At 49.8% G+C, this 23,725-nt stretch overlaps 1 protein-coding gene across 2 annotated transcripts in view; it reads right to left on the minus strand.

Annotated features, from left to right (window-relative positions):
• The window catches only part of PSEN2 (presenilin 2), a 28,426-nt gene extending 12,426 nt beyond the window's left edge, over positions 1–16,000 (minus strand). For both annotated transcript variants that reach the window (XM_056131793.1, XM_056131785.1), the window contains exons 1-3: positions 15,905–16,000; positions 2,939–3,099; positions 773–987 (exon numbers count right to left, since the gene is read on the minus strand). In XM_056131793.1, coding sequence (XP_055987768.1) covers positions 773–987; positions 2,939–3,079 — 356 coding nt within the window. In that variant the 5' untranslated portion in view covers positions 3,080–3,099; positions 15,905–16,000. The remainder of the gene's footprint in view (positions 1–772; positions 988–2,938; positions 3,100–15,904) is intronic.
• Positions 16,001–23,725: the final 7,725 nt, after the last annotated feature.

Consider the following 23,725-nt stretch of genomic DNA (forward strand, 5'->3'; position numbering starts at 1 on the left):
CTAGCTAACTCAAAGGGCCAGAGAACACGCCTGATGTGTGTGAGGTCCTGTGTCCCATCACACACCTCTCCCCTGGCCCTGCCAATGCCAGTGTGACCAGAGGGCTTCCCAGTACCACCAAGCCCAAGCACTGAACGGTCTAGCCAGGTGAACTGAGTACCACCTGGAGGTCTGGAGGGGGGGGTGCTCCCACCCACCCCCTGCAAATAAACAAATGAAGCCCCCTGGACCACCTCTCAGTGGGGGAGGGCAAAGGAGCTTATCCTTTTCCTACACTGCTGCTTCAGCCTGCTCCTTCTTTTGACTAGTAAACTCTCACTCACTAGCTAGAAATCTGTCCTGGTCATCTTGATTTGCACTTGAGGGTGCAGAGGTCCAGACAGGAAGTGCCTTACTTCGGGTCATGTGGTAGCTTGTGTCACCAAGGTGCCCAAGGCCTGGTGCTTGGGACACCCAGCTCAGCGCCCTGTGTGGAAAGTATGTCTAACCTGGCAGAGCACCGCATATGACAGGGTCTCACTCCCTCATCTCCCCCAAGCCCCCTGTGATCAAACCCACTTCTCAGATGAACAAACTGAGTCAGGGAGTGACTGAGGCATGTGCTCAGGCTGAAGGCCATGGATTCCCTCCCACCTGCTCTTTACCCCCACATCAGGGCACCAAGAGCAGTGGAAGCTGCCCCCTACTCCATCCCGGCCCGGCCCCTGACTCATAACTGCCACCCCCAGCATGCCTCCCCCATTCCACCACCCTATCCCAGCCCCTGACTCACAGCTGCCCGTTCTTCTCCGTGTAGAAGCGCACAGACTTGATGGTGGCCACCACCACGATCATGCACAGGGTGACAGGCACAAAGAGCATGATCACATGCCTCGCCCCATACTTGAGGGTCAGCTCCTCCTCCATGCCTGGGGGACGGCCAGGGACGCCACCGTAGATGTAGTGGTCGGGGTCATCGTCCTGCTCCTCCTCACTCTCCTGACCTCGCTGTAGGAAACCACGCCATGAGGGGCGCACAGCATCCCCAGTCCCACCCACCAAAGGCCTTCGTGCTAGGAAGTGGAGAGGAGAGGTGTGAAAGGTGCTCCCGGGGGTGCGGTGTAGGGGCTGGAGTTCAGAGAAGGGAGGGCCGGACCTTGGAGCTGTTTATGAGACTGAGGCATGGGCTGGCATCAACCATGGCAGAGGTGGCAAGGGAGGCCACGGCTTCTGCTGGTAGGCCTACCAGCTAAAAAGGAGCAGATCAAAAAACCTCACTCCCCTCAATCCAGGGACTGGGGATGCCACTCAGTTCTGTTCACCTGGCCACAATGACTCAACTGGAGATGGGCCAGGTAGCACTGTAGCACTGTCCTCTCATTGTTCATCGATTTGCTCGAGCGGGCACCAGTAACATCTCACAACAAATTGTGAGACTTGTTGTTACTGTTTTTGGCGTATAGATTACATCGCGGGTAGCTTGCCAGGCTTTGCCGTGCAGGTGACAGTTGGAAATCAGAGATTAACACCTCTGCCCTGCAAATCACAAACTAGAGTACAAACCAGTGAATTCTGACCATGGTTATGGGGTGGAATTTGTAAAGGAAGATACTGCTCTAAAATGTCAGTCCCCACCTCCCACCCCCCCCCACCCCCCGCTGCCCACTTCCAAAACCAAGCATGTGACATTTGCAGCTCTGAACCAGTGGGTCTGACCATGAGTCTATGAGGGGGGATCCTGGTGACAGGGAGGTGGGGGAGGACAATGAGCAGACACAAACCTGCATCAAGATCCTCTGTCTTTGGAATTGTGGCAACTCTGGATCATTAGCTACCTTATAAACTAGATTTAAGATCCAGAGAAAAAGCGAAATGAAGTAAAAATTCTAGATGGCTGTGAGGTTTCAGCATTTTAGTTTTTTTGCAAAAGAGAAATCCAATTTAGACATTTAAGTGAAAAGGAAAGAAAAACAAATCTCTGACAGAAACTGAAATTCACCAGTGCCTCCCTATCAGGTGAGATCAGGGTGAAGCACTCCCAGAAAAAGGTTCAGCTCAGGCTTTGAGGCTGGTGAGAGTTAGCTCAGAGCACCCAGTGGGACAGAAAATGAACACTCAACAAGGTGACTGAAGCTGACTGGAATCAGAAAAGAATCCATGCAGAAAGGCCTTTCAAATAAAAACAAACAAAACAGAACGGGATTCAGGTAAATGCAGGTGCTGTTCACAAAGATGGGGAGGGCAAGGCGAGATTACTTCATAACATAACTTCATAACAGTCTAATCTGCCCTGTGAGCAGCAGAGATGAACTCGACCCCATGCTGTGGATGGAACATCTGTGAGTCCACCCCCTAAATTCACAGGGTGAAACCTATCCCCCAAAGCAGTAGTAGCAGGCCTTGAAGGTGGGACCCCACGGGTGGGAATCCTGGGGCCCTGTATATGAGCGAGCCTGGGGGAACAATCCATCCCTCCTCCCACAGGACGCACAGAGAGAAGAGCGTGTGCTTAGAGCAGCCCCGGGCTTAGAGCAGGTCTTCCTGGGCTTGGGACGCTCCCTCTTTCCCAGCCTCCAAAACAACAAGTTTAGAAACTCCTGCTGTTTCTAAACCACACAGACCTGGGTAGTTTATTCCCAAACCCCAAGTCAAACATGAATAAGAAGAGGGGCAAGAGTGGTAGGAAGTGGGCTAGGTGCTTGCCTTGCATGCGGCCAACCGGGTTCGATCCCCAGCAACCCATATGGTTCCCTGAGCCCACCAGAAGTGATTCCTGAGCACAGAGCCAGGAGTAAGCCTTGAGCACGTCCCCACTCCCACATACCCCCCCCCAAAAAAAAGCAGAAGGGCACCTGCAGGTCAGGTCTCACCTTTCCATCCCTCCTCGCACATCTGCTGACTCCCTCCCCTGGGGGACAACATCCCCCCACCACCTGGGGCTGGTTCCGTGGGGACCTACCCACTGGGCAGGGTTCTCGCCATCCTCCAGGCCCTGCCTGTCCTCCTGGAAGCCACGCGCTGTGGGGCTCTCAGCCGACATCAGGGACGTCCGCTCGTCACCCACGTCGTCCTCGCTGTCAGAGGCCATGAATGTGAGCATGGCCCTACCTCAGGAAGGGCCTGGGAGACAAAAGCACAGAGACATCAGCTTGCGAAGCAGAGGCCAAGGCCGAGAGGGTGAAGTGGGTGGCTAGAAGCCCAATGAGGGTCTGGACACAGGTCCCAGCTGCGCAGAAACTTCTGCCCGCCTGCTTGGCTGAGAGGGTCTCGCCTGAGAGATGAAGCCACGCATGCCACATGCATCCTTCCTTCGTTCCACGCACATCTTTGGAGCCAGAGGTAAAGGCCCAGTGACCATACTGGGCCCTGGGGACAAGACTGTCAGTCAGAAACACCTTGTCCTATAAAATCAACAACAACAAAAAAAAAAAGCCACAAAATAAACACAACAGATGAGATCTAAAAGACATGGGGAGTGTGGAGGGCCTGAATCTCAGACCTTGGAAACATTCCCTTCTGAGGAGGACCGCAATCTGAGGGAGGCAGATGTAAGTTACCACTGGGGAGAGAGCGACAGAGGACATAAATGTCTGCATAGAACCTGGCACATAAATAGGTCCATGGGCCACAATAAAGGAGGTGGACATGGGCCCCTGAGATCAGAGGTGGCAGATGGGAGCAAATCTATGGAAACCTCTGTCTGGACAGACGATAAAGAAAGGGAGGGGAGCCCCTGCAGGTAGCAGTGGGTCTGAATGGGACCTGGCAAAAGAGACGGCAGTAAGGACTCGAGGAAGGGGATGGAAGCCAGACGGGGTTCAGAGATGCTTGGGTCTGGGGGTGAAACCAAAGGACACTGACAGCAGAGCAGAAAGGGGTGACTGGAAAGACTCTGAATCTCGTCAGAGGCCTGTTGTGCACGAGCAGGTGCAAGAGGAGGCGAGACAGCGCGAGTGGTAGCGCAGCCCAGGACACTTACGGGCTCACGCACAGCCAGGCCTGAGAGGCACTGGGTCTAGCATAGACCCAGGAGACACGGGGTCATCTGTGGTTGGTGTGACCCCAATAACAATGTGGATGGGAGAAAGCAGTGAGTGCTCAGGTCTAGGACACACACACAAAAAAAGAGCTACATAAGTGGCAGTTAAAAAAGTGTGGACCAACACCCAAAGGAGAGAGAATAAGAGGAAATTCCCTGGTGCTGAGCCAGGGTGAGGTGGTGGGGGATGGGGTGGGAGTGGTGGGAGGAATGCTCGGAACATTGGTCGGGGAAAATGGACACTGGTGGAGGGATGGGTAAATGATCATTGTATGACTGTAATGCAAACACGAAAGTTCATAAGTTTGTAACTGTACCCCACGGTGATTCACTAATTTAAAAAAATAAAAAGGGTGTGGGGGTCAGGTCAGAGCTCTAGTAAAGCAGGTAAGGCCTTGGCTTTGCACACCTCGAACCCAAGTTTGATCCCTGGCACCCCACATGGTCCCCAGAGCCCACCAAAAGTGGTGCCTGAGCTCAGAATTAGGGGTAAGCACTGAGCATTTAGGCCACACTTGGCCTAAAAACAGCAACAAAAAAGGAGGGTGTGTGGGAAGGATTGAGAGAGAGAGAGAGAGAGAGAAAGAGAGAGAGAGAGTGTGTGTGTGTGGTATGATGCATGCAGAATGTGCATGTGTGTGGTATTCACGTGGTGTGAGTGTATGTGTAAATATGTATGAATGTATGTGGTGTGGGTGGTGTAGATGTGTGTGATGTGAGTGGTATGTGCATGGTGTGTGTGAATGAGTATATGTGAATGGTATGAATGTGGTGTATGAGTGTGAATGTGTGCAGTATGTGATTATGAATGTGTATATGTGTGGTGTATGTGCAGTGTGTGAGAATGTGTGTGTGCCGTGTATGTGCTGTGAGTTGATATGCGTGTGGTGTATGTGGTATGTGAATGGTTTGTTTTGAGAGTATGTGTAGTAAGGGTGAATGTTTACGTGCGTGTGGGGTGTGAATGTATGTGTGTGATGTGTGAGAATGTATGTGGTGTGGGAATGAGTGTGGTGTGTGTGATGTATGAATGCACATTGTAAGAGTATGTGGTTTGTGAGACTGTGTGCAGTGTGTGTGTTTTTATGTGTGTGGTAAATGTGAATGTGTGTGCTGTGTGTGGTGAGTATAAATGGGAGTATGTGTATGTCTGTGATGTGTGTGTGGTGTGAGAATGTGTTTTATCAGTGTGTATGTGGTGTGTGAATATGTGCTGTGTGTATGTGTGAGTGCGTGTAACCTTTCACACACACACAGTGGAAAAGCAGCACCTGGGGAAGACCACAGCACCAGGGCAGACAGAGGGGAAGCTCCCAAGATGGCTGCGCTGACCTAACAGTGTGTGTATACAGAAGCTGGATCTCCCCAAAGGGGCTGGAAGTGCTTCAGACAATTCCAGTGGGAGACAGGTGCCACCAAGTGGGAGGATAGCTCATCTCCCACCAGGGCCTGTTCTACCACCACCTGCCCAGTGGGGGCCCAAAAGCATGAGCTCAGGGCCCCCCGAGACAGACATCGCAAGCTGTCCTACTGAAAGCTGGGTGACCTTCCCACTAGCCCCAGGATAGATGTGATTTTTACTCAGAGTTGAGTCCACAGGGTTTGTGCTCCCAGCTGTGGCAGGACATGAGGAAGCCAGGGCCAGGAGAGGTGAAGAGGGGGGTGCCCATCAGCGGTGGGCAGGAGAGGTCTCCATCCTGCCCAGTAAAAGTTGCACCATGCTTTCAATACCTCGCCAGGGAGAGTGAAGGTGGTGAGGCTTGAGTGCGGGCTGGAGAGAGAATACAGCAGTGAGGGAGCCTGCCTTGAACACAGCCGATCTCACCCACCTCCCGACCCAGCCAAAGGCACCGACCCGGCCCCAGGCACCGGCCCACCAGGAGTGATCCTAGAGTGCAGAGATGCCAGTGAGCCCTGAGCCCAGCGGATGTGGCCCTAAAAGAAAAAGAAAACAAGTGTGAGGTAAAGGACCTGCTCCCACTGAGCTCCTTGCCCTGGCTGATGTGGGGGTCCTAGGGGCTCAGGGTGTGTGTGTGTGTGTACACAGTGAGCGGGCTGCTGCGGAGAAGAGGGGTTCAGGGTGTGTGTATGTGTGTGTGTGTGTGTGTGAGTGTGTGAGTGTGTGTGTGTGTGGTGATGGTTTCTGAACAGGAAAGGGCTGTGAACAGTGAGCGGGCTGCAATGTCCCAGTGGAACACATTCTCAGGTGGGGTGCATGCTGGGATGCTTAGACAGGCTCAGCAAAGGGTCTGAGGACGGATGTGCTCAGCAGAGCACAGCATGGAGCCTGAGGGAAAAGGACCCGGAAGTGCAGCCCACTTGCCCACTTCCTCCCACTGTGGCAGCAATAAGGAGACCACAAAGTCTCCAGCACTTACTCAGTCCTGCTGGACCTCAACAGCCGCACTGACAACCCTGAAACTGTTCTTATCGCGAGAGCAATGCCCAACCAAGAGTGGGTCCTCATCACCCCCTGAATCCTGATCCTGTAGTTCCTTCAGTGGGAGCAGGAAACTCCCAGGGGTCTCCTATCCCTTGTCTTTCAACATGTACTTTTGGGTTGGGTATGCATGATTCCATGGTTACTCCACTCCCTTTGCTCTTCCCAGGAGCTATCAGGAGCCCTTCAATTTTAGGGTGCCCTTCCTGAGCCCCATCAGCTGCTCCTCTCCGAGTTGCCAAGATACCAAGTAGGCACACAGGATTGGGTTCCTTTTAAAAGGAGAAAGAGAGTGGTAGGAATGGTGGGGTCAGAAAAGCAGAGGGGCAGAACCAAGCTGGGGTTCAGCCTCCAAAATCCATCCATTCTGCCATCACTGGCCCTGTGCCTGCAGAGTGCCTCCGTCTCCCTCAGTTTCCCCTATGTCTCAAAGGAGGGCTGAATCCCTTTCACAGTGCCTCCTTGGACAGCAGGCGAAGCATCTGGAAAGCATGAAGCCTGTTTCCACCCACCAACAATAATGCAAAGACAAAGCCTCCTCACTAGAGAGCAGACGCTCCCTGGGCACTTAACATTTAAACATTCCTCTAAAGCCTTCTCTGAAGTGGTGCACAAGAAAATGATACCAGGATGACCTCAGCTCCAAAGAGGCAAAGCAGAGCAAGGAGGAGGTGCAGCTGAGGAGGACCAAGGAGGGATGGGTTTGACTGTCAAAGCAGGGTCCCCATCACAGCACTGGACTAGATGAATGTGAAGGATCTGGGCGGGGGTCTTTGCTCTATTTCTTAAAGTGGACTGGTCCCTGAGCCCAGTCCCCCAAAAGGAAGGAGGGGAAGAGAATCACCTGTTAAGCCTCAAGGAAGCACCAAACACAATTACTTGAGAAATTAGACCCTACTCTTCCTTGCCCTTTACAGATGAGGAAAAAGGCTTAAAAAGCAAGGGATTCACTTCCATGACGATGGATTTTTCAATGCCAAGCAAAAGGAGGCAAAGATAAACAAATGGGACTGCATCAAATGAAGAAGCTTCTGTACTGTGAAAGATACAATGACTAGAAATGAAAGACTCCCCACAGACTGGAAGGAAGGTTTGCTTATCATTTACCTGACAAAGGGTTAATATTCCAACATATATAAAGTACTTATAAAATTTAACAAGAAAAAACCAGCCCCATCACAAAATAGAGAGAAGAGATGAACAGAACTTTCCTCAAAGGAGACACATATATGGCTAAGATGCAGAAGAAAAAGTGCCCTGCCTCTCTATCCACTAGGGAAATGCAAATCAAACAACAATGAGATATTATCTCCACCAGTGAGACTGGCAAACATGGAGAAGCACAAACAAAACTCAGTGTAAGTTTGGATGTGGGGGGGGGGGGGGGGGGAAGGAAGCCTGACCCATAGCTGGTTGGAATATCAACCGGTTGAATTTTCTGGAAAAAAAAAAAAAAAACATGGAACACTTCTAAAACACTAAGAACAGAGCTCCCATATGATCCAGCAATTCCACTTCTGGGTATCTACCTAAAAACTCTATTCAGGAAAGACATATGTGCTCCTATGTCTATTGTCCTATTCACAACTGACAAAATCTGGAAACAACCCACGTGTCCAAGAACAGACTGCTGGATAGAGAAATGGTGGTGTGTATATATACACAATGGAATACTACTCAGCTAAAAGAAAAGATAAAATCATGCAATTTGTTGCTACATGGATGGATCTAGGGAATCATGGATCTAGGGAACCATGCAAAGTGATGTTGGCCCAAAGGTCACAGACAGATGCAAAATGACCTCTCAGGTGTGGAAGAAAAAGAAACACTGCAAGCAAATGGCCAAAGGCAATGGATAGAGCCTGAGAAGAGGTCTGTGGAACTGAGTTTAGCAGAGTGCAGGAAGGGGTCTGGGGTTTGGCTGTGGTGCTGGATCACTGAAGGTATGAAATCCCAACATTAAAAATATAATAAATTGGGTTGGAGCGATAGCACAGTGGGTAGGGCGTTTGCCTTGCACATGGTTGACCCAGGTTCAATTCCCAGCATCCCATATGAGCTGAGTGCAGAGCCAGGAGTAACCCCTGTGCATCGCCAAAACAAAAAAATACATATATATAATAAATCATATTAAATCATATATATATAATAAATCACATTGCCTAAAATAAAAATTTGGAGGAAAAAATAAAAGGTGACAGGTTCAACTTTATCCTCGTACCCAAAATAGTCCAGCTCCTCACTAGCACTGTGCTAAGTTGCTGCATAAAAAGGCAGGTCCCAGCGCTCTGTGTCCTGCCGAAGGCCTAAGGGCCCACACTGGGACCCAGTCCCTGGGCACTTCTCTGCTGAAGGGAGGCTATCCTGAGGCTGTCCTGCCCTGTAATCAAATGCCCCAGGCTGGGCCCCCAGCTCTGCCCTACAAGTGTCTGGTTACCATCCAGTTTCCCGCAGCCTGGGCCTGTGCACAGGTTCCCCCTACCCAGCCCTACCTGTCTGCCAAACGGGGGTGAAGAAGAAACGTTGTCTGATCAGAGGGCCTCGGAGAAGGCCAAGAAACAAGCAGGGAGAGAAGTGAGCTCTCTGGGCAGCTGAGCACTGTCCCTGGAGGAAGGGCGGAACCTGGGTCTCAGGCACATCTTTCTGAAGGCAGGCAAATGCTGAAGCTTGGAAAAAGCCTGAAATGCTACTTCTTGGCATTTGTCCTCAGAAAATTATTAGATTTACATTAAAAAAACATGTTTACTACAATTAGAATTGTGAAAAAATGATGGGAACACCTGACTTTGAATATATGCATCTGATGGGGCCTGTTAAAATTTTATTTCAGTGTATTTTATACAACTGGGTGTTGAACTTAACAGAAACCTTCACCTACATAATCACCAGAATTTTATTTAAAAAATGTGTGCACACGGAGAACTAGCTATATATACATACTTATAAGGCCCTAAGGTAAGGTCCTCCCGTTGTTCATCGATTTTCTCCAGAGGGCCCAGTAACGTCTCCATTAGAGACTTTGTTTTTACTGTGTTTGGCATATCGAATACGTCACGGGGAGCTTGCCAGGCTCTGCCGTGAGGGCGAGATACTCTCGGTAGCTTGCCGGGCTCTCCGAGAGGGGCGGAGGAATCGAACTCGGGTCAGCCATGTTGGCTGCGTGCAAGGCAAACACCCTACCGCTGTGCAATCTCTCCAGCCCATACATACTTACACAACAAAATATTTCAAATGGGGTGGGGGTATTTAAAATGAAAGGGTCAGGGCAGCTCAAAGAGTTGAAGCACATACCCCCAAATCTGAGTCCAGAGTTCCACTCCAGTAGCCCCACTCCAGTAGCCCCTCCCCCCATCCCTCTACTGCTGAGCAGCACCCAGGCCATCAGGCCCACAGTGTGGAGTCTGAGTAATGCTGAGTGCTGCAGAAGAGCGTCTCCCCACCACAAAAAAGAAACCAAAAAACCCCACACATTAAAAAGTTACTTACGGGGAAGGAGGTAGAGCGATAGTACAGCAGGTAGGGCGTTCACCTTCCACGCAGTAAACAGGCTTTGATCCCCAGCACCTCAGATGGTCCCCCAAGCCCCACCAGGAACAATTCCTAAGCACAGAGCCAGGAGTAACCCCTGAGCACCACCAGGCGTGGTCCCAAAACAAACAAAACAGTACTTACTGTACTGGAGCCATAGTACAGCAGGTGTGATCCCCAAACAAACAAACAAAAAAATGGAGATTGTTGGATGGCAGGACTGTGGGCGATTCTGTGCCTGTAGATTAATGCTATTAGAGCCACCCCCACTGACCCAGACTTCACTTTTCAACGTTGCAGCCACCTGTAGAGTGAAACACTGCATATTTTGAGAGGCCACCATCACAAAACTTGTTTCCATTTATGGCTTCAGCTGTTCTACTTCATCATTTGCTGCTCCTGGGATGGCCTTAATGTGGCGCTTCCCGAACTTCTTCACAGGCCTGCATGGTAGGAAAACCAGGACCTACAGGGTGTAGTGGTAGCCAGTTACCTTTCAGACATCCTGTTGCGGGGAGAGGTCTGGGAATGGATCCCCCAGAGAGATGGCACCACTGTCATTTTCACTTAATTTTTGAAATGTGTGGGGCTGGAGCAATAGCACAGTGGATAGGGTTGTGTGCCTTGTATGCGGCTGACCTGGGTTCAATCCCCAGCATCCCATATGATCCCCAAACACCGCCAAGACTAATTCCTGAGTGCAGAGGCAGAAGTAACCCCGAGCATCACCAGGTGTGACACAATAAATAAATAAATAAATAAATAAATAAATAAATAAAAATTGTGGTCACTCCCTTTAGTGGCAATTCTTGGCCTACCTGCTCAGTCCATGGCTGCTAGAGCCTGAGGATGGTCAGGCCTGCAGAGCCCAAAATTTCCAGGGCCATCCTGGTGGTGCTGCGAAGGTGGGGGTGGAGGCCCTAGATTTGCACTCAGCAATGCTCTGAGAGCCATGAGGTGCCAAGGATCAATCCATTTGCACCTTAACCCCGGAACGATCTCTGCAGCCCCTCCTGTCATTTAGTAAAGGGAAACCACGTATCAACATGTAGACAGATTTGATGCCACCTCTGTGTCCCCTGACCCTCACATTGGTCTTGTGGGTAGCCATGGGCACTGCTGCTCTTTTGAGCAGCTGATATCTTAAGGAAAACTGAGCAGCTGGCATGGACACCCTCTGCTTTCCCTCTGAACGACAAGAGTCAGCCCTGCCAGGCCTGAGGCTGGAGAGAGAGAGGCCTCTGGGCAAGTCTAATCCTTACAGGGAAAAAAAATCACCATTCATATGTTTGCACATCAAGAGCCTCCCAGGAGATGTTTGTCCACTCCAGGGTGCTGGTGACGCCAAGAACTCCCTCCCCTCCCGAGGAGATGGCTGACTCATGAACAGGTGGGGGAGGGGCCTGCCACTGCTCGGCTGCTGATGTCAGAGTATCCCACACAAAACAACCAGCTCCCGCAATGACGGGGGCAACAGGGCTCTGTGAGAGGCTAGCGAAGGGGCCCAGGGCCCGAGACTCTTCTAGAGTCTTTCCCTGAACAAGGCCCAGTGGCTGCAAGCTGCTTGGGATTAGGCTGCAGCAGCACATCCAACGCAGCCTGGGCTTGCGCCCATTCATCCACTGCACAGGCTGGAAATGCTGAATTAGCCAAACCCAGCGAGTCTGACCCAGAGTTTCCCCTGCAGCCAGCAGCAGCCTCGCGCATCAGCAGTTCCTGCAATTATGATGGAAACCCGGTGACCCAATTTCCTCAACCTTCTTTTCCTTTCTGGGAAATGCAACGGTTCTGGCCTTGAATTTTTAGGCCAATGGACCAAGTAGGAAGTCGATATTGAGGTGTGGTGGCAAACCTAACACTTGCACCTGACAGCGACAAGGCTCTGCCCCTCTCAGAGGGGGGCACAGATGTCAAACAGGCCCTGGGCCTGCCTGCTCCAGGGAGGGCCCCCACAGTCTCCACGCACACAGGCCCTGGGCCTGCCTGCTCCAGGGAGGGCCCCCACAGTCTCCACGCACACAGGCGAAGATTCACCGAGGCTGCATCTGCAGCAGTTCCCAGAGCTTTGCTGCTTCCCTGTCGCCCCCAGCCGGTGTCCCTGACAGCAGAGAGAAGCTGTGAAGGCTTTCCGCACAGGCCAGGCCCCTCACAGGCCGCCTGAGAGGCCCCCCACAACTCACACACACCCGGCTTTAGTGAGGAGCAGCATAGTCAATGGTCCAAAAAGGAGGGTTCGAATTACTTAGCCAGGTGACATGAGCAGACAAAGGCTTCGAACAACCTACTGAGCCTTGTTTACGAGCTGTGTGCTGCCCCTTACCTCTTCTGTAAAGGGCAGAATAGGCCTAGCTTGCAAGACGGTTGTGAAAAATGAGGGATGCTGTGAGGGTACCCGAATAAGGAGACAAGCCAGAAGCAGGGCCACAGTGGGAGGGGACCCGGAAGTTATAGTCTGGGCAACCCACAGACACCCAAGTTGAGACCCTGAGTCACGCACTCCCCCAGGCCACCGGCAGACATCCAACTCCCACTCAGCACCAGTACGGGGCGTGCAGGCCATGGGCACAGTTTATAGGTGATGGGCACACTCTATTAAGTGAAGGGCACACCCTAGGGCTGAGAGCGGTGCTGGTAGGCACCCAACTTTCAGTTACAGAAGCAGAAGCCCTCTCTAGCAAGAATAAATGGAGAAGGCTCAAATGGCCAAGGTTCCCTACCCAACACAAAGATCTTGTGAAGGGGACCACCCTCCATCACCCAGGCACCCCGTAAGGTCTATGAGGGCATATCTCTCTAATTGCACCAATACTTAACACATCCAACAAATCAGCTTTTACCAGACCATGCAATGAAAGGGAAATTCTGAATGCTTAACATTGAAAGGAAAAACAGGAGGCAAGCTTTCATCTAATTTCTTACCTCTAACATGTTAATAGTTGAAAGAACTGGACCCACCTTGTGTACCTACTTACACACAGGTACATACAGTGAAATAGGTACATGAAGCACAGCAAAGAAATGCATGCTGAGTTATCTCACAAGGCTGAAGAGCTATCACGGTATCACGGTCCTCCCGTTGTTCATCGATTTGCTCGAGCGGGCCCAGTAACGTCTCCGTCATGAGACTTGTTGTTACTGTGTTTGGCATATCGAATACTCTCGGTAGCTTGCCGGGCTCTCCGAGAGGGGCGGAGGAATCGAACTCAGGTCGGCCATGTTGGCCACTTGTAAGGCAAATGCCCTACCGCTGTGCTATCGCTCAGGTGCTCACCTTGCCGTGGCCAATCTCAGTTCGATCCCCAACACCACATATGGTCCCATGAGCACTGTCAGGAGTAACCCCTAAAGCACAGAGCCAGGAGTTGAACACAGCCAGGGTGTCCAAACCCCCCCAACATCCCCTCAAATGATTATCGCTGAGCTAGGAGGTGATGGCTTGAAATAAAGATAAACAACTGCCTGAATTTTCTAAAATGAACCTATATTTCTTTATTTTTCAAGCAGCTAAGTTTCTGGTTAAGTGACAGAAAAGCGAGTCCCCTTCCCATTCTTCTTCCCTGCTCCAGAAGAATACATTTCCTTCCACCAAGGAGAATGAGGGGCCCTGGCAACTAAGAAGCTGAGGAAACCAAGGCCCCTTCCCGACCTCTGGTCTTCCCTGAGGACTGAGCCTGAGCTATGCTCCCCCAAACCTCAGCGGTGGTGGACTCACCCCCTCCAGACCCAGACACCAACATGGCTGCTACCAGGCTGGAGCCGAGGGGCTGGGAGACCCCAGCACTGCCCCCCTTCCCAGGCCCCTCCCCAGCGGCTCCAGTCTGCAAACAGGTGGAGATACTTGCAGAAACAATTATGTCTTGCCAGTCCCCAACTAAACAGTGACCAAGTCAAAGCAACAGCTGAAAACCAGGCCCAACTTTCCAAGTACAGCCTTCATGTGAAACCCCATACCCAGCCAGAGACAGACAAACACATACATAGACACACATTTCAAGAATGGGGGAAGGCCCCCCAATGCAGTATTTTTTTTTAAATCAGAAAGACAAAAGAGCCAAACCAGACGGGCTCAAATTCCAGTGCTCAGCCACAAAACCCCTTTCAAGGTCAAACTATTCCACTTCCTGAACCTCAGTTTCCCCTTCTGGAGAGAGTGAAAATGAGAACTACTTCAACGGTACTGAAGCTCTTAAGATCACTGCAATAACCACTGTACAAATTGGCTTTTTTATTGTTGTATACGACAAACTCATAAACAAAGCACATGGAGTCATTATTACCATCGCCCAGCGGCTAAGGCTGGCAGAAACCTGGCTCTTGGCAAATGGTGTGTGTGCAGCGGGCTTGGGCAGCCAGGGAGGAGCCGAGCAGGGTGCTGGCACGAGCCTTCCAGCCCCTCACCAGGCTCTTCCTTATCCTCCACTTCCTCTGATGCGTAGGGAGAGGTCATTCACATCCCAGACACAGGCCTGTCACACTAGCCTCCTGCAGATTTCAGCAAGCCTGAATGAGACCAGATCCTCCCTGAAATGACACCCACACCCCCTCCTCAGTAACACTGAACCAAGACCTCACTTCTAATCCCTGCCTTCTCATCCATCCAAGGCCCAGAGTAGACAGGAGCTTCCCTGCCTGCTGGCTGAAATGCCAACACCAGCTGGACTCAGGAAAGGGCTGCTACCCCTCCTTCACCATCAACCGGGGAATGTATGTGTGTGGGGGGGGAGGGGAAACCTGAGGTTCACACACCTGAAACAGATTATCCAGAGCCTTTAATTACTGCCAATGGTCTTGCTGAAAGCCAGAAGGCTCAGATATCTACAGAATGGGCCATGCAGATGGCAGGAGCAATCCCAGGGAAACCAAGCTCTCTCCTGCCCTGGGGAAAGGCTCTGCAGCCCCCTAAGCTGTCAATTCTGAGAGAAGCTGACTCCCCAGCTGTTCTGGAGGGAGGCCCCTCAGGTTAAGAGACTTCAACAATCCACCTTAGAAAGGGAATGAGCACTATGTCTGAGCATTTCATCCAAAGGCAGAAAGGCTGGGCCGCCCACCTGGAGACTGGGACCAAGTGCTCAAGTGTTCAAAGCCTGGTTCTGTCTAGAGCCTACCTGGATGACCTTGGACAAAGTCACATGAACTGTGTGGGCCAAATTTTCTCACCAATAAAACTTGGGGAGGAGGTCGGCTTCTGTTTCCAGCTCCTTTGGCTTCAAATGCGTAATTCTGGAGTCTCCCTGCAGCTGATGCCCAGTGAAAACTGCCAAACACCACGACAATGAAACGAACTGCTCCAGGCCTAGACCTGGGAGTCCTGATCCTCATATACCCCAGAAGCCCTCGAGTGGGGGCTCCCCGCATCTAGCGGCAGTGCCCACAGTTCGGTACAACGCAGACCCCCAGAACTGAATGCCAAGAAATCCCAGGCAGCAGGGAAGACCCTCTTCTCCCCGCCAGCGCCCCAAACACACACATCCACTACCCACCTCCCTACGTGACCCAAACCCACGTGCACAGTTCCTTTAAATGCCCTGGCCCTTTAACAGCTCCCACTGTGCCCACCCCCTGCAGGGACGCCAGCGGCTGCTGCTGCGGAGCGGAGGACGCGGCCCAAGCGGCCGGCCAAGGCCTGCGGCCTGGGGGCTGCAGCCCGCGCTCCTTCGATCCCCCAGTTCCGGGCTGGCCCCAGTCGCAGTTCCCCCAGCGCCCTCCCCTTCTCCGCCCCCGCGCCGGCCGCAGGGGCCGGGACCGCCGCGCGCGCAGGGCTCGCCACCCGGGAGCCTGAGAAGGGACCGCGGGTGGCCGTGGCGAGGGGCGTGCGCAGGGCAGGCCCCGGCGGCTCGCGGGGCCCGGCTCCACCCCGTCCCTCCGCAGCACCCCCCAGGGGACCCGAGCGCGCGCCCCCAGCCCCGCCCGTGGCTCACCTGCTCCGCCGCGGCACCCCGGCCGTGTTTACGCGGCTGGCCGAGAGCCCGGCCGGACCCCGCGCCGGCGCAGACCCCGCCCCCGGGATGGCCCCGCCCCCGGACCCGGGCCCCGCCCCCGATCTGGCCCGGTCCCCGGGCCGGCCCCGCCCCGCCGGCAAAGCCCAGTTCCCTTGCCGGAGTTTGGGCCCCCACCGGGAGCCGCCGCTGCCTGGCACCCGGCACACTGAAGACCTGGGGCACCGAGTAAACCCGCCCGCCCGCAGCGCCCGACACCAGACTGGGCAATGACCTTCGATGGAGTGGAGGCCCGATCTGTAATCTAACGGGGTCCTGGCAGCACCGTAGGGCCGAAGCACCTTTGCTTCACGCACAATCTCATTCCTTGGAATTTAGGTTTTTCGCTGCTTCTCCCCTGCACCCCCCCTCATCCTGCCCAAACGTTTTTTTCAGGGTAAGAGCGTGCAACAGGCCTGGTGTACACTAACGTCATGAGAACGCCCCTGGCCAGTTTTCTACAAGCTATTCTGACCCACCAAGATTTCTAGATCAAAGGGAGCAAGGATGACCTGAGAATTGACCTAAGGAGTTAGGAAGCCAGGAACTGAAGTCCCGAAGGGCGATGGGGTGGGGTGGGGGTGGGGGTGTAAATTGAGATTGTTAATAACTGCATTCTCTGAGTAGCTTCACTTTTTTAAAAAACTAAGATAAAATTCACGTAAATGAAAATTAACCATTTTGAAATGTGCAGCTTAATGGCCCTTATTTGGAATATTATAGAACCACCATATCTCCCTATGTTCCAAAATGTTGCTCAAAATACAATTTTGTACCCAGTAAACATTTCTTTTCATTCCCTTCTCAACCTGTTTCCTCGGTCTCTATGGGTTTGTTTGCCTATATAGAAAGAGTACCTGATTTCAATTTTTTTGAGTGCACACCTAAGGTACTGAATTGCTGAATTTTATGAAATTTCTATGTTAAACTGTTTTTAATTTAGTTTTATTTTTATAAAGTTGTTCCCAGTAATTTATTACGTTCAATATTTCAACAGCAATCCCACCACCATTACACTTTCCCATCACCATTATTTCAAATTTTCCCAACCACTACCCAATCCTGCCCCAATAAGTAGACCCTAAATAATTTATTTTGTATTGCTTGTTAGCACAGCGGTAGGGCATTTGCCTTGCACACAGCCAACATGGCCGACCTGAGTTCCATTCCTCCACCCCTCTCGGAGAGCCCGGCAAGCTACCGAGAGTATCTCGCCCGCACAGCAGAGCCTGGCAAGCTACCTGTGATGTATTCAATAGGCCAAACACAGTAACAACAAAGTCTCCAATGGAGATGTTACTGGGCCCGCTCAAGCAAATCAATGAACAACGGGAGGACAGTGACAGTGACAGTATTGCTTGTTATAAATAATCAGCTAAAATGATTTTTTAAATGTTTCCTTAGAGGAAAGTGTGTAAAGATTGTTGTATATCACCCTGGAGCCTTTCAGCCCTTGTATGAGATACTAACGTGTTGTTACAGGTTTGAACTTGTATGTTAATTTATATATTTATTTATTTTGATCAAGAGGTTGCCTTCGACTCTACACCCCATCTAATGTGGTGTGCTACTCTGGTACATTTGCAGCTGCATGATCCAGGAATTCTAAAATTTTAAATAAAGTGATACAGCTGGAGTTAAAATTTCAATAGGATGGTGACTTTGGGGTCCAGCGGCATCACTGAACCTTGTTGATCTCATCCAAGATTTATTTGTAGTCTCTGGATCATGGCCATTGACGAGCTTATGTGGTACCAGAGACAGTTCATAGGACAGGAAGATGGGGGTTGGTCGCCCATCCCTGAGTCTGTGAGAGCCTGGAAATTTTGGTCACAAAACCCACATACCTTAGTTTTTAAACAGATTCGCTCATGGATGAGGCTCATCCAAGCCTGTGGAGATTGGCAGTGAGCATGGCAGGGATTGGATTCTGGAGGTTTTTGGCTGCCAGGGCTTTGTTGGGAAGTGTGGTGGGCTCACCCACCCTTCTCCATGGTGTCCCAGATGAGACTCAGCCTGGCACGGGGGTCTGGAGGCATGTTTCTCCGTTAATTTTTTTGAGGAACCACCAGTGTTTTTCTACTGAACATTCCTGCCAGTGATTAAAGAAGATTCCAGTTTGTTTACATCATCCCACACTTATTCTCTGATGATGATGATGATGATGAAATAACCTTAGTGGTTAGGAATGGGTGTCTCATTCTGGTTTTGGTTTGCGTATTTCTATTTCATTGCATTTTAATTTTTTGTAGGGACCATTCCAGCGATTCTCAGAGACCATATGTTGTCAAGTGGGGTGGGAACTTCACATATGCTAGGCATGAACTCCTTCCCCTGCATCTTTCTACTATTGATGTGGAACATAATAGGTGTGTATTTTTCAGGTGTGTATTGGGGAGTGGGGAGTGGGAGAGGTGTCTCTCAAGCTGTGTAGGAGGAGCTAGGGCCACCAGCAGCAAATCTCAGCCAATCGGGCCTGAAGTTCAGTTAGAGAGTTAGGTGCTAGAGTTATCCAAGTCACCTGGGTCGTATTTGGGGGGCCCCTAGGGCTACACCCTGTTGCAATACTCAGGAGACCATGTGGTGCCAAGGAGTCAACCCAGGTCTGATGCATGCATGGGCCCTAACCCCTTGTACTAAATCATGGGTCCCATAATACACAACTCTTGAGTTATCTATTATGTTGTTTATATATATCCATGTTTTTTTTCGGTTTGGTCATACCTGGCAGTACTTGGGGATTACTTCTGCCTCTGTGCTCTCAGATCCTTCCTGGCAGTGCTTGGGTAACCATAAATTGTGCCAGGGAACAAACCTCTATTGGCTGTATGCAAGGCAAACACCTTAATCCCTGTACTATCTCTTCAGTCCTGAGTTTTATTGTTTTTAATAGTTTATTGTTATGTTTATTATACATGCATGTATCTATATATATGTATATATATGATACAATACCCTTATCAGAGGTTTCATTTGCAAGAGTTTTACATTGTGTGAGTAGCCTTTTCCCTTTCTGATAATTTTCCATGATGCACACAGCATTTCATTTTTTGTTGTTTTCTTGGTTTTGTTTGGATTTTTTTCCAAGGGAGGGGGAGACACACCTGGCAGTGGCTAGGGATTACTCCTGGCTCTGTGCTCAGGGATCACTCCTGGTACTCAGGGAGACCATATATGGTGCTGGGGATACCCAAGTCAGCCGCATGCAAGGCCCTACTCCCTATATTAACACAGTGGACCCATAGACTTTCGTGTCTATGAAGTCCACTTTATCTAACTTTTTTTTTGTAACTTGTGCTTTGCTATCATAGGATTCTATTGTTAAATTCAAAATCATGAAACCTACTCTTGTGTTTTGTCTGATAATTTTATAATTTTAGTTTTCATACTTACGTTGTTGATCCATTTTTTAGTTAATATGATGTGTTCTGGGTCCAGCTTCAGCTTTTGCTTGTGAGTATCAATTGTCCCATCACTAATCCTCTAAGAAGTACTCCTTTTCTGGGGCTGGAGAGATGATCTAGTAGCTGGGGCTCTTACCTTGCACCCGACTGATGCTGGTTTGATCCCAGCATCCTATATGGTTCCCCCGAGCCCTGCCAGGAGTAAGTCCTGAGAGTGGAGCCTGGAGTAAGCCCTGAGCACTGATGGGAATAGTCCTACACCCTCCCCCACACACACACATGAAAAAAGGAAATTCTCCTTTTCCTCATGGTCTTTGTCTTTTTGTCAAAAGTCAATTGACTGTAGACAAATGGGAAAAATCCAACATATATTTAAAACTTTCAATACAAGTTAACTGAACTTGGAAGTAGAACAGACACGAATTTGACAAAGTAGTGATACAAATAATGAGCTTTGATAAATTGGAGAGATAAATTACAAATAACAATTATTAAACGATAGAGTATTTCAAAGAAGAGAATTTTTTAAATTTTTTAATTTATTTTTAAATTTTTTATTTATTTATTTTTTATGTAGTATAGCACAGCGGTAGGGTGTTTGCCTTGCACGCAGCCAACATGGCCGACCCGAGTTCGATTCCTCCGCCCCTCTCGTAGAGCCCGGCAAGCTACCTCACAAGAGAGCCTGGCAAGCTCCCCGTGACGTGTTCAATATGCCAAACACAGTAACAACAAGGTCTCCAATGGAGACGTTACTGGGCCCGCTCGAGCAAATCGATGATCAACAGGAGGGCCTTTTTTTTATGTAGGAGTACTGCTATTTATTCAGCCACTGATTAGCTAATTGAATTGTGCATGAACTCCACCTTACTTTTTTTTCCCATTTTTTATAATTTCATTTATTGAATCACCGTGAGAGCAGTTACAAAGCTTTCTGGTCTGAGTCTCGATCATACAATAAAACACCCGTACCTTCACCAGTGCCCATACTCCACCCCCACAACCCCAGTATACCCCCATCCCACACCCTCCCCCTACCTGTGCGGCAGATGATTTCCACATTACTCTCTCTCTGCTTTGATCACATTCAATATTTCGACACCAGACCCACCATTATTACTTGAGATTATACCCTAACACTCAGATCTGGTTTGTGGGTGTGTTTCCCACATACCTAACTTTTCGCCGTTTACTTTCTTGGTAAACTTTGCCCCAAGTTTTTGGGGTCTGGCCAAAGGCACAGCAGCAATTTTGGGGTATCTGGAAGTCTAAAGGCGCCATCAGGTTGCTGATGCACTCACCTCACAGGTACAGATTGACCTGCTGGCGGCACCATACCCCCTAAAGAAGAGAATTTAAGAGTCACAAATTTGATGTTTGCAGAATCCCCAAGAAAGAATTGCGCATCCTAATTGTTGTTTTGCTGTTACATTTTACTGAGAGGTTGAACTTAATGTGGAATATTTAAGATCATAAAATGAGTTAGGAAGTATAACACCTCTCTCCCTTTTTTTCAGTATGAATTAGAGTTTTAGTAGAATTAGTATTAATTCTTCTTTAAAGGTTTTGTAGATTTCACCCAAAGGAAGAATCTGAGCCTGCCTTAGGGAAGATTTTTTTAAAATTTCAGACTTAATCTTTTGTTACTTATTCAGTCAAGTCCCCACATTCATTTCTAATTTTAGGAATTTGCATTTCCCCTCTTTTTCCTTAGTTAACATAGCTAAAGAATTGTCGATGTTGTTGATCTTTTGAAACTTTTTATTTTAGGGCCAGACAGTATAGCAAGTAAGGTGCTTACCTTGCAAACACCCAGTCCAGGTTCAATCTCTGACTCCACATTGTTGGGTCCAATCTGCACAGTGCACACTCTTTCTTGGGAACCCAGCCATGCCCAGTTCTGTCATTTCTATAGTGATGAAGCCCAACATTGAATTTCCTGCTTTGTCCTCACCTGAGCCTTCCAGAAAGAAATGTGAACAGCTACACAGGGACTGTTCTGATTGGATATTTCACAGTCCACTCCGGGTGAAACCCTGGACCTAAGTCCTGACAATAGGACAGACAGAGGTCATGTCCTCGCTCCCATTCTCCTGCTTTTTGAACCATGAAGACTAGTAAGATGGTACAGCCACAGAATGGAAGGAGTGACACATTTGCTAATGGTGGAACCACCTGCTAGTACTTGCTTGTCTCCCTACTTTGTTACAGGGAGGGAGAGCAACTTCTGTCTTGTTCAGGCCATTATTTTGTGCTTCTCTCACATGAGGCTAAATCTAGGCTTGCTTAGTTCACAGGCCTCCCCTGCATCATATGCCCCATGGGCTCACTGTCTGTTCTGAGCTACCCACAGCTCTCATCTCTCCTATTCCTCTGCACAACCCCTCAGTATTGTGAGTCGGGTTGCTTATTTCCCTCTCTGCCCCTCAGCATCTCTTGATCAGTGGCTGTGTCTTTCTTAGACCCCAGTAACATGATCAGCTTCCTTAAGGCAAGAAAAGCCAAAAAAGGGAGGGACAGGGAATAAATTTTGTGTGTGTGTGTGTGTGTGTGGAGGGGGGTCACACCCGGCAATGCTTAGGGTTATTCCTAGCTTTGCACTCAGGAATCACTCCTGATGGTGCTCAGGGAACCATATAGGATGCTGGGAATTGAACCCCTGTCGGCCGCGTGCAAGGCAAATGCCCTACTGGCTGTGCTATCGCCCTAGCCCCAGGGAATGAACTTTTATATGTTTCACATCGTATTTGCTTTTTCCTAGTTAATTTTTGGAACTTCCCGGGCAGTGCTCAGGAGCCCAGGGGTCTCAGCCTGCAATACTTTACCTGATGATATGAGCCTGACAGTTCAGAGTAGACTGAGGAAATGAGGTACCAGGAAGTTCTGTGGGGTATGGGGGAGGGGCGGGGGGCAGGGCTAAGAAGGGAGAGGAGGTATGTGGTACTGGGGATCGAATTCAGAGCTCACATTGACAAAGCATTGTATTTGTTTAATTTGTACAAGAAGCCCCTGTGGAGTCATTATTGTTGCGGTTTTGTATATGGGAATTGGAGGTTTACCAAAGTTTACTCTTTCTCAAATGGGGTAGTACTGCAGCCTGTGCAATCCTCTCTACACTGCAGAAGGAAGGTTTGGGGCAGAGCACAGGCAGGCGGTGGCACAGTGATCTTTGACAACCTCATAACCCACGACTTCTCCTTCTTGGTGATTAACCTCAGCTGCTTTCACATGCTCAGCTGCGATGTATGAGTCAGTGCCATCCTTAACCTGCCCTGAGTCTGGGAAGGGATGTCCTCTGCCTTTGGTTGTTGGGTTCAGGGACTCATGTATTCTTTGCTTTCTTTTCCTTTTTTTCTTTTCTTTTCTTTTTTTTTGGGGGGGGGTGGGTGTCCACACCCAGCAGTGCTCAGGGATTGCTCCTGGCTCTGCACTCAGGAATTACTTCTGGCGCTGCTTGGGTTACCATATGGGATGCCAGGAATTGAAGTCGGGTCAGTCACATGCAAGGTAAGCACCCTAACCACTATACTATTGTTCTGGCCTCTCGTGTATTCTTTTAACAGACTTTAGGAACCAAACCTACCCAGGAGCCTATGCAATGATGGAAAGACCTTGAACTTTAGAACCAGAGGCACCCTATCTTAGAAATTTATCTCTTGTATTTTCTACATGACTGAGGGCAATTATTGCCCACAAAATGATAGACTTGGCTAGGTTCATCTTGAAGAGATGCCTGCTAGGGCTGGGGAGATAGCTCAGGGATCAAGTGCTGCTCAAGGACCCCAGTTGGATCCCCATTGTACTTCATAACAATAACAAGTGTGGCCCCTGGTGGTCCCCAGCACTGCTGGGCTGGAGCAGTACCAAGACACTGAATGCTTACTGAGTGTCACAGGGAGTGAGCTCTGAGACCCCTCAGCACTGTTGAACAGCCCCCAATGCCACCCAGAAAAGGAAACAAAAAAGGTCTGAGAAGAACACAAGTCCAAATAACTCTAGGCTGTTCATCATACTTTCAGGCAAAATGATTTTCCTTGTCCTCTTTCTCCTCTTCCTTTTCCTCCTCCGTAATGGCTGAGTGGACGAGCCCCCATGAATGAGGCATTTCTGTGCCTCCAGGGTCAATAAGCAATTGCTGAGTGGGAGAATAACCACATACCCACTGGCCCAGATCTTGCCTCTAGTATAGTGGGTAGGCATCAACAGCCTTCATCTGCACCTTATGTTTAACAGAACCAACATTATGACAGGCTTTCAAATACCCCATTATGTCCTCTTTCTCAGTAATGGGTCACAGAATAGCCTGGCAGTCCTCATTAGCATTTTCAAAGGCCAATTGTTTCTACAAATGCTCCTGAGT

The sequence above is a fragment of the Sorex fumeus genome, unplaced genomic scaffold (genome assembly GCF_029834395.1).
Source record: "Sorex fumeus unplaced genomic scaffold, SorFum_2.1 ptg000007l, whole genome shotgun sequence".
Lineage (NCBI taxonomy): Eukaryota > Metazoa > Chordata > Mammalia > Eulipotyphla > Soricidae > Sorex > Sorex fumeus.